General features: G+C 41.3%; 1 protein-coding gene across 1 annotated transcript in view; it reads left to right on the top strand.

The window, feature by feature from the left end:
• DNAJC5B (DnaJ heat shock protein family (Hsp40) member C5 beta) overlaps nt 1-12,190 on the top strand; it is a 232,722-nt gene that overhangs the window by 48,523 nt on the left and 172,009 nt on the right. Inside the window, exon 2 of the mRNA XM_077492798.1 lies at nt 86-193. Coding sequence (XP_077348924.1) covers nt 87-193 — 107 coding nt within the window. The 5' untranslated portion in view covers nt 86. The remainder of the gene's footprint in view (nt 1-85; nt 194-12,190) is intronic.

Genomic DNA, 12,190 nt, shown 5'->3' on the forward strand with positions numbered 1-12,190 from the left:
TTTATGTGTCACTCTTTTGTTGACTTGTCTGTCCATTTATTTCTACTAAGTACTGGGCCTAATTTTTTTCCATCTCGTATTCCAGGATGTCTGAACAAAGGCAGCGTTCTTTGTCAACTTCCGGAGAGGCCTTGTATCAGGTTCTTGGTTTAGAGAAAGGTGCTACTCATGACGATATCAAGAAATCTTACAGGTACATTCTTGCCTCTTTATAGTTGACAAATTGCAGCAAAACCTAATGGCAAATTGTAATCCTGCCTACAAAATGTAACATTTTAGTTATGCACAGTTGCTGGCAAGTTGAAGTACATGCTGGCTTTTGATATGTATTGAACGGTCCATTGCCATGAATTTATTCTAAATGCTTACTATTATAAAGCTAAGTGGCGTAACGCTCCATCCCTGTATTTTCTCAGATATAGAAAAAACAGATACTTAGGGATAACGTTTTGAGAGAATGGCACATCAATTACTGCCTTGTGGCAGGGAATTGAAACAATAACTTCTACAGGGAATTATTGCTTCTAGAGATATAAAAAATCAGAAGGAAATTCAAATCAGTAGGGCTTACTTTAAACTAAAAATCAATTTTTTTTGTAAAGTTTGTCTTTAAAGAGGCAATCCTGTATCAACCTTATGTGTATCACAGAAAATTATGGATGTGGTTTTTCGCCTAGGTTCACATTGATGCGATTTGGCACCGTCCGAATCTGTGTGATGTCAACTTTGCGGCGCCGGACCGATTCCCAAAAGCAGTTTCTATATTACTTTTGGCGACTTTGGGGGTGATTTGTATAGACATCTGTGCTGACATGCGGCTATGAAATCCTGCGAGTTCAGCTGAACTTGCACGATTTCAATCCCGCTGTCAGTGTGAACCTAGGCTTCTAGTTCTTTAGGTCACAGTGATATTTCTCTCAAAAGGTGGTGTTCAGCCAGTTAAGGGCCAGAAATATTCCACTGAAGGGATACAAGTCAACAACTAATTTAGCACCATCAAAGCAGTGGTAATGCTGGTGGCTCATAGAAGCCCTTTAATAGAAGCAAGGTCTAAACAGGAACTTCTATTGTCACACAGAAGTTTGTAAAGGCTGCCAACAAGTCATTCTTTGTTATGCTGCTTGCCAAATTAATACCTGGGGTTTACAATAAGAGGCCTTTGAAAACATTGTGCATATGAAATTCTGAAACCCTGATTGCATATAGTACATTCTAGTTCTATGAAAATAAACTTGAAAGCAGTCCTCCTCAATTTTTGAATATCAATAGACATGAAATAATTTTTTTTCGGAAATTCGTTTTTGTATGGAAAATACATTTATTTAGTTACTCCCGAAATTTGTTTTTATTTATTTTGTTTTTCGTTAAAAATTGCATTCGTCCAAAAATCCAAATTAATTAAGGTTGAATCTGTCATTGAAGGCTTACGGTGTCTGTCAAATGTTCAAAGAAGATTAGACGGAGTGGCTAAACTGTATGACTTTGTATAGTTTAGCTGCTCCGTCGAATCTTCTTAGAACTTTCGACAGACACCATAAGCCAAGGATTCAACATTTGTTTGTTATGTTTTTCACTGCTTTGTCGAATCTTTGTCGTTCAGGCTGGGTTTACATTTCAGCGATGCGGGAATGCCGCGAATCAGCGGCGGGTTCCTGCATCGCATGCCTCCCGGCGGCAGTTCACACTGCCCTATGCGAACTGCTGGGAGTGTCAGTGAAACGTTAATGACACCCCCAGATCAGTTTGCATATCGCAGTGCGATCTGCAAACTCGTACAGGAATCGGATCGCATGGTGTGAACACCCATGCGATCCGATTCTGCTGCGGACCAAAAAAATGGTCCTGTGCGAGTTTGGGGCGGGTGCGATGCAAATTCAGCCATACTATCTGTATGGCTGAACTCGCATCGCACAGAGATCGGATGTGATTTGCACTGCAGTGCGGTGCGAATCACATCCGGTTCTCGTAGCCGCAGCAGTGTGAACCCAGCCTCATGTTGAATGTATATAGTTCAAATAGAAAATGGACTGGTGATAGTGATCACTGATCAGACAGGTAACAAGATAGGGTATATAGAATCTATATAGAATCTCAATCTATAATATAGAATCTATAATAATAAATCCCCCCCCCCCCCCACAACACAGGCAGCCTCAGAGGCTATCACAACACGAGCAACACTGTCAATCACTATCAGGTTCACAACACTAACACAATGGCAGCAGATTATTATGAAAAAGTTAAGTTGAACTGTAGCTTGCTGACAAAAATGCATTTGGATGAAAACTAATGCACATGTATAGGCATCAACCACCTCTGCCCCGCAGAGCTGACAGAATCTCTGCTTGGCTAGACTAGAATGCAGTGGGTATATATATATATATGTAGGAGACTGTATATATATTGAATGCACTACAGATCACTGAATCACCTGCCTGCCTGAAAGTATATTTGAAAACGTACACCAGGAATGGCCTGCAGTCAGATATAGGCTTGGCTAGACTGGAATGCAGTAGATATATATATGCAGGGGACTGTATATATATATTTAATGCACTGCAGATCACTGAATCACCTGCCTGCCTGCCTTCCTGAAAGTGTATTTGAAAACATATACCAGGAATGGCCTGCAGTCAGATATAGGCTTGTCTAGACTAGAATGCAGTGGATATATATGTAGGAGACTGTATATATATTTTATGCACTGCAGATCACTGAATCACCTTCCTGCCTGCCTGAAAGTGTATTTGAAAATGTACACCAGGAATGGCCTGCAGTCAGATTTAGGCTTGGCTAGACTAGAATGCAGTGAATATATACCCTTGTTTCCCCAAAAATAAGACCTAGCGTGATTGTTGGTGATGGCTGCAATATAAGCCCTACCCCCAAATAAGCCCTAGTTAAAGTCCTTGTAGGTCTTATTTTCAGGGTAGGGCTTATTTCGGGGAAACAGGGTAAGGCTTATTTGAGGGGTAGGGCTCATATTGCAGCTATCACCGACAATCACGCTAGGACTTATTTTTGGGGAAACAGGGTATGTAGGAGACTGTGTGTGTGTGTGTATATATATATATATATATATATATATATATATATATATATATATATTTAATGCACTGCAGATCACTAAATCGCCTGCCTGCCTGAAAGTGTATTTGAAAACGTACACCAGGATTGGCCTGCAGTCGGATATAGGCTTGGCTAGACTAGAATGCAGTGGATATATATATGTAGGAGACTGTATATATATTTAATTCACTGCAGCTCACTTAATCACCTGCCTGCCTGAAAGTATATTTGAAAACTTACATCGGGGATGGCCTGCAGTCAGATATAGGCTTGGCTAGACTGGAATGCAGTGGATATATATATGTAGGAGACTGTATATATATTTTATGCGCTGCAGCTCACTGAATCACCTGCCTGCCAGAAGTGTATTAGAAACAGTACACCAGGAACGGCCTGCAGTGGGATATAGCTAAACTGTATGCAGTGGATATATATATATAGCACCCCGCCTTTGGCCAATTATGGCTCTCTTTGCTGACGGTGCTGTGATTGGCCAAAGCATGTGGTCATGTGGTCATAGTGCATGCTTGGCCAATCATCAGACAGCAATGCACTGCAATGTCGCAGGGCATTATGGGGCATGATGCGCTGCATGAATTTGGCACGAACACCCCCATAATGTATGCATTTCAATGAACGCTCGAACAGCCATTATTCCAGTTGAACTCATGTTCGACCCAAACATAAAGCTCATCCCTTCACTTCAGATGTCCATAAACATAAGATAATTATTGGTTTATGTTGATACATGAGATGACTGGTGAGCAACTGGGCCCTGTAATTCTGCCACTGTGGGGGGCCCAAATGTCCAGAATGGGGGTCCAGGGTTGCTGGCTGCAGCTATGAGCTGAGAATGTCTATTACACACTCTGTCACATTGCCCAGACCCCGCACTGACAGGACACCCCCCCTTTCCTCCTCACATGGACAGGAGAGGAAAGAGAGAGAATGAGCCAAATCTTTTCCTCCTCCTCCCTCCTGTGTTTCCCCACAGGAGAAACCAAGGACACACGTGAGTGCCAGGAGGCGATGTGAAATCAGCAGAAATCAGCTTTTTAAAAATAAAGCACAGACACTAGGACACATGTTCTTATTTAACAGAGGGGATGGTATAAACATCACATAGTGTTGTAGCAGTGGGGGGGGACGACAGTGTGGCACTAGTAATAGCTGACAGGCAGGGAGGGGAGAGGGTGGAGGACAGAGGGAGACAGAGGAGAGCTGCAGCATAAGATTAAAAAACGTTCTCATATAATATACTGTAATTACTGGTTCTGCCACTAGGTGGAGGTGCTGTGTTTGATGACATATAATGTACTGTTATCTCTAATAGCTACATGGTTATGATGTAATTTCTTGTCTCTGTATTCCTGTTTTATCCATAAGTTCAGCGCCACCTGACTAGTAATAGTCATATCTATAATAGCTTAAGAGCAGGGCAGAAGGCCACTAGTATGTATGCCTATATAGTGAAGGTCCCAAGGATGTTCCAGTCCTCCAAAATGCAATTTCAATCCTGCTTTGTAGAATATGTTGCTACTGTATATAACATAGCTATTACCAGTCCTCTATTTACATGAATAATGTTAGCAATATATATAAATAAGAACACATGAATTACCCCTGATTAGTATTTGTGCATGCTAAAACAGGTTTGCACATGAATCTAATTGACAAATTCATATTCTTTAGTTGCCTGAAACACCAAGATTTGTAAGGAAATCCTATGAGAACAAAAGTGACACAAGCAGACAGACCCTGTTTAGATTAAACATTGTTAGATGACAAATCCATCGTGTATAAAAAGCACTTTCATATAATTTGCCGCATTTTTTTGCTTCCTGCTTTAATACCAAGAGAGTAATTGGCTGAGACTGGGCTGGTATCTAAAACAGTCCTACTAAGTGTTCCATACTAAACTACAACAGATGGCATAGTGCAAACTAGCCTGAGCTGAATTCATACATTAGGTTATTGGTTATATTAATATTTAGAAATTAGATTTGTATTTATTAGCAGCAAAGCATATTTTGACAAATGTATCAAACAAACAATATGCATAAATCAAATGCTATTACAACGTAAGTGCAAACAAAAAAAGTGATAAAATACAAATGTACAATATATTAAAACAACAGAAAATTAAATCTGAGAATTAAGATTTCATATGGAGGTGCATAATCCCAAAACAGGGTAGAAAGGAAAGAAAAGTCACACAAGCAGTGATGAAAAGCTAGGAAGGACTTCTCAAGCTGTCACCATCAAATGCCTAAAGGTCTCCCAGGTTTCTGTGATCACACCCAAGGCTTACCATATTTTCTGACCCTCATAAGGGTGGTCAAAAGTGCATAATGGGAATTCCCCCAAGGAAGGAGGCACCTTTCCAACCCACCCTCCTTCACATGAAACACCAGGAATTTAGCTGGTTAGCTATCATCAAATAAATCTGCAACACGCAAGGAACCGCTAACCCACTGGGATTACACTCAGCAGGGCTGGTGTGCAAATAATAGAAAATATGTTCCACATAGTGTAAAAACACTCAGAAAAGGAAAATGATTAAAGTTTAAAAACTTACAAACGCTAAGAAGTAATACAGCATATCTCTGAACACAGTGGTAGGGGATTCCAGCAACAAAGATGGTCACCGCTCCCTTGCACATGCACAGTAGCGTGTGACTGGCTCAGCCTTACCAGTTTTGTTTCATTCCCCCTGACAATATCATGCCCCTGACGACGTCATCTGTGCTGAAAAAATATATTATTATACAGGACTTATATAGCACCAACAGTTTGCACAGTGCTTTACAAAATGAAAGCAGACAGTACAGTTACGATACAATTTGGTACAAGAGGAATCAGAGGGCCCTGCATGTTAGAGATTACAATCTAAGAGGGAGGGCAAAGTGATACAAAAGTTAATAACTGTGGGAGATGGGCTGATGGATAAGGTAAAAACACAATCTATAAGTTCAAAGCAGGATAGGCTTCTTTAAAGAGAAGGGTTTTCTTTTAATCTTTAAAAAAATTTTATTTTATTTGCTTTATATTCAGATTCACAAATATTGCCACAAAATAATCACATACAATAATTCCCCTTACAAACAAATTTCCCTTATCCCCCCCTCCCATCCCCCCTCCCCCTATCAGCCCTCTCCCCCTCCCATTCCCTCCGACGATAATATTCAATTCACAATTATACCAAAAAAAAGGAAATTTTAAATAACATCAAACTTAAACAAATTACTCATTCCCTTCTCCCATCCCCCTTCCCACCTCTCATTCATTCCCTCCTTCATCCAACACTCTTACAACTTACTCACCCTTTCTCATTTCTCACCCCACTTTCCCCATATTTTAACAAACTTCCCATAATTACCTCTTTTCCTATATATGTATTCCTCCTTTTTTATGTTATCTTTCACCCTTTCCATCCATTCCTTTACTGTAGGCGCTTCCCTCCTCTGCCATTTAAACGCAATTAATTTCCTCCCCTGAAAAAGGCATCTAATAACAGCTATGTGGGTATCCCCTCGTACCTCCTCTTCTTCTATCAATCCCATTATACAGATTTTAGCTTCTACTTCCAGTGATAACCCAAACACTTTATTAATTTTCCCTATTATTCCTACCCAATATCTGTATAATCTTGGGCATCGCCAAATCATGTGTATTAAATCTCCTCTTCGGTCTCCACACCTTTGGCATTCTGTGTCCTGTCTACTCCCAAATCTAAACAATTTAAGAGGAGTGTAGTATACCCTATGGATTAAATACATTTGAGATATAATATGTGATGGCGATAAGGAAACTTTCGCCCCCAATGTCAGAACCTTTTCCCACTGTTCTACCGATATTGGGCCCACCTCTCTTTCCCATTTTACCTTTTTTTTCTCCTCTATTACCCCTTCTTGTTCTGTTCCCTTTAGATACCTATAAATCTCAGAAATACCTCCTTTCGATATATTATAACTTATAATTCTCCTTAGTACAGGCATCTTACTCCATTCCAACTTCCTGTCTCTAAATTGTGCCTCTAACGCATGTTTAATTTGTATATAATTAAGGAGGTAATAAACCGGCAACCCATATTCATCCCTTAGTTCCTGAAATGTTTTCAGTCTCCCGTCCTTATATAACTGCGCTAAGAAGTGTACGCCCCTCCGATCCCATTCTGCTAATCTCCCCATTTTCTTAATTTCCTCCAAATTTTTATTTTCCCATATTGGTGAGAGTTCTGTATATCCTCTATACCCCAATATTACTTTTACCTCCTCCCAACACTTTACCATCAGTTGGACTGTGGGGCAGCTGGTCCTAAATGAGTCGGCTTCCACTGCTTCCGCGACCGTATTATGTGGAGTATCCCTCCCCAGGGGACCACCCCCCTTTCCTGTCACTGCTACTAGGTTACCTCCCCTCATATACTGTAATTGGGCAGCCAGAAAGTAGTATCTCATATTAGGTAGTGCCATCCCACCCATTTCCCTTGGTCTCTGTAGTACTTGTAAGCTGATTCTTGCCACACTGTTCTTCCATATCACCTCTCTAAACAAACTTTCTATTTTTTTAAACCAATATTTTGGAATCCAAACCGGTGAGTTTTGTATAACATATAATATTTGAGGCATCCACACCATCTTAATTAAGTTGCACCTACCGGCTACTGACAAGGGGAGGTTCTTCCATATTCTGATTTTACGCTTTAATTTTGCCATAAGTGGAACTAAATTCCCTGCTATATACTGCCTTGGGTCTGCCGTCATATTCACTCCCAAGTACTTCATTTGTTTAACTATTTCTATTTGGGATACCTGTACTGGCAGTGGGGTATCGAGGGGATCCACTGGTAGGAGAGCAGATTTTTCCCAGTTAATTTCAAGTCCAGAGAAATACCCGAATTCTTTTATCAGGGTCATTGCCGCCACCAATGAGGGCCCCGTGTCCCCTAAAAACAACAGTATATCGTCTGCATACAAAGCAACCTTTTCCTCTTCATTCCCTCTTTTAAACCCCCGGATATCCTGCGCCTCTCTCAAGGCTATCGCCATAGGCTCCATCGAGAGGGCGAAAAGCAGGGGCGACAAAGGGCACCCCTGTCTTGTCCCCCTCTCCAAATGGAATCCCTCTGAACATTCCCCATTTATTCTCACTTTCGCCCTTGGATCTGTATACAGTACTCTTATCCATTGCATAAATCTCGGACCAAATTGAAATTCCGCCAACACCCTCCTCAAATAATGCCACTCCACACTATCGAAGGCTTTTTTCGCATCTAGGGACATAACTGCTCTATTCCCTTTGTTTTCTGAAGGAATCTGAATGTTTAAATAGGCACGTCTCACATTCATATTTGTGGACCGCCCTGGGATGAACCCAGTTTGGTCCTGATGTACTAATTTTGATATTATATTTTTTACCCTTGTTGCAAGTACTTTTGCCAAGATTTTAACATCTGAACACAGTAACGATATAGGTCTATATGATGCGGTCTCCAATTGGTTTTTCCCTTCTTTTGCTAGGACCACCACTGTGGCCTCCATCATTGATTGCGGCAGCTGTCCCGCTTCAAAAGCCCCATTGAGCACCTGTAGGAGAGCCGGTAAAAGTATCTCCCCAAATTTTTTATAAATCTCTATCGGCAGTCCGTCCGGACCTGGGGCTTTCTGATTTGTAATTTCTGCTGTTACTTTTTGCAGCTCCTCCAGGGTCAATGGTGCTTCCAAGCCCTCCCTATCTTCTTCCGACAGCCTGGGTAATGTTATTTTCCCAAAAAATTCCTGCATCTCCCCCTCTACTTCGGAGTTTGAAACTTTATATAGTTCCTCATAATATTTTCTAAACTCTTCCACTATTTCAGGTGTTGACTTCCTCATACCTCCCTCCCTGTCCAATATCGCCGGTATTATTGGGGACGAACTATTTGATTTAGCAATCAATGACAATACCCTCCCCACTTGTTCCCCTTCGCCAAAGAAGGACTGCCTCTGGAACTGCCTTTTCTTCTCCTCTTTCTCCCATATAAGTCTTTTATATTCTACCTGATTTTTCTCCCATTCCTTGGAGCTTTCTTCTGAGGGGGCCCTTATATACCTCTCTTCTGACCTCCTTACCCTTTCTTTTGCTTCTATTTCCTTTGCTAACCCATTCTTCTTAATCTGCGATATCTTTTTTATTAGTTCCCCCCTTAAGAAGGCTTTCAAGGTATCCCACATTATTCCCAGGGACGTAGATCCCACATTTATGCTCAAAAATTCTTTTAGATTTTCTTTTACCCCCTCCATGTTATCCATTAGTTCTAACCAAAATGGATTTATCTTCCATTCCCTTCTGCTACATCCTCTCCCTATTGTCATTAAAAACATTACCGGTGAATGGTCCGAAATTCCCCTTGGCTCGTACTCCACTTTCTCCACCATCCCCAGCGCCTCTTCATTACACAGCACCATATCGATCCTGGACAAGGTGGAGTACGTCTTAGAGTGACAAGAATACTGTTTTTTTAAGGGGTTCCACCTTCTCCATATATCCACAAAACCTGTTTCTTCACAGAATTGAAATAACAACCCATTAGGTCCCTCCCTACTACCGACCTTCTGTGGGAACCTATCTATTTTTTGATCCATTATCATATTAAAGTCCCCTGCTATTATGACTGGGATTCCAGGCTTATCCTTTATAAACTTCAGCAGTTCATATAATATTTCTGCATTAAATGGTGGTGGGATATACACAGTTGCAATCACACATACTCTATCTTCTATACCACAAAAAAGGAACACATATCTCCCTTTAACATCTATGATGCTCTGCCTGCAGGTTAGACCCGACCCAGGATCTATTAAGACACTCACTCCCCTTGAGTAGGAGGTGTATGTAGAATGATATTGTATCCTATATTTTCTGTGTCTTAGCACACTGATTGTATCTCGGTCCAGGTGGGTCTCCTGCAAACAGAGCATCCCATAATTGCCCATATTCCCCATGGAAAATAACGCACGTCTCTTCAACTGTTCCTTCACCCCCCGTACATTCCAAGAACAGATTTTAACCTTTTTAGTGAAGTTCCCTACCTTACTGCTTACTCCCATATTTAAAGCCTAAAAACACAATATCATACTTTTATTCTCCATTCTACGTGCTTTCTCTGTGTTTTCACACGTGATCTCCCCCTTACTTTTTTTTTTTTTTCCCCTGTGCTCCAAAATTTTAGTCCCACACATATTTTGTATCCCATATTTACCATATTTCTTATGCACATTTTACACACATTTTATATAAATTGAACAATATTATTTCCTTGTGCCTCCCTTAATTTCATTTTCTTGTGCCCTTTTTCACTGACCACCGTATTTAATGCAATTTCACACATCAACTTTATACTTAAATATTTTTTGTGCAATTAACAATCCTTTACCATGCCTACCTATATCCTTTCCTATCCTTTCAACCTCCTTTCTCTCGCTATCATTCATCCATTCATACTCCCCATCCCTTTTTTCTTTCCCCTCCCCAACCCTCCCATGCCCCACTTGGGGCCCTTCTAAGGGGCTTCCAACATGACCGTTTTTACCTCCCAGGGTGATATATCCTCCCCACCTACTCGCCCTACCCACCCACTCCCATTACTCTTATTTCTATAACAAAAAATAGTCCACATTACTGCCGAGAAAAAAAAAAAAAAAAAAGGGAAGGGGGGAAGAAGAGAGGGAGGGAGACAAACAGAGCAATATGGGGGCATTCCCTCTTAGTCCGGAAAAAAGGAAAAAAAAGTTTTCATATTACAGCATTCCCCTCTGTTGCAGCAGACATTTATTTTCCTCCAACCACGACTTAACTTCTTCTGGACTATTAAAAAATATGTTTTCCCCAAATGCTGATACCCTCAACTTTGCCGGATAAAGCAATGCATAATTCACTTTAAGACTCTGCAATTTCTTTTTGCACTCTATAAACTTGGCTCCCTGTCCTTGCAGCTCTGGGGAAAAATCCGGATACAATGAAATCTTTATCCCATTATATTCAAGATTACGCAGTTCTCTTGCTCTTTGAAGGATAACAACTTTATCTCTATAGGACAGCAATTGGATGATTATGGGTCGAGGATGACTTCTTCCTTCCACCATCCTAAACGGAATTCTATACGCCCTTTCGATTGCAAAAAATCTTGATAGCTTCTCACTCCCTACTTTATCCTTTATCCATATTTCCATAAATTCAGCAAGATCATTGCCTTCACTTTTCTCCGGAAAACCTAAGACTCTGATATTTTTCCTGCGTATAGTATTTTCCATATTGTCCATTTTAGCCATACACAAATTTAACTGTCCCTTCATCATTTGCATCTCCTGTTTCAGCGGGAGTACATCATCCTCCACCTGGCTGACTCTCTCCTCCATATCTGATATACGGGCCGCAGTTTTCTGTACTTCATTTTTAAGATTTAACCCATCTTCTCTTATCTGCTTTAATTGATCTGATACATCATCCAATGATAATTTACATGTATTCACCGCAGAAAGAATTTCTTTTAGTGATGGTTCTTTACCTTTTGCCCAAATTTCTCCTTCTGTACTTATCTCAGTGTCCCGTCCAATCCCCCTCTCCAAGGAGAGATTACTCAGGAACGCTTGTGCTTCCGATATTCCACCCATCACACCCGTAGTGTCCGACCGGACTGCCACACATATTGCTTTATTTAAACTTGTCGGCTCTATTTCGGTCGTCAAGCCCTGGCTTTTCCTTCCGACCGTTTGCACGGCTGCAGTACTCTGCGGCCGCCCCTCTCCGACTTGCACGTTCTTTTTGGGTGTTTGGTTTGGAGTCTGATTAGGCGTATGGGCATATCGCTCCAGTTTAGAAGCGGCGGCAGCAGCAGCAACGCCTGTCAGCCCGGTCGAGTGACCAGCCTTATCTTTGGAACTACGTAATGTTTGTGATCCATTATGTGTGGTCGCCTCCTCCACCCCTCTTTTCCTGGTCATACCTTCAGGTCTTACGTCTCTTCCACCGGGGGGGGTATCGCTCAATCCCTCCCTTCGCTTTGATTCCCTCTCTCACAGGGTTTCTTACGTGGGGATCGATGTTCCTCTATGGGAGAGCTTCATGTGGCGACCTTCAC

This window comes from Lithobates pipiens, unplaced genomic scaffold (genome assembly GCF_037356315.1).
Source record: "Lithobates pipiens isolate NorthernLeopardFrog02 unplaced genomic scaffold, aLitPip1_a1.2 Scaffold_19, whole genome shotgun sequence".
Taxonomy (NCBI): Eukaryota; Metazoa; Chordata; class Amphibia; order Anura; family Ranidae; genus Lithobates; species Lithobates pipiens.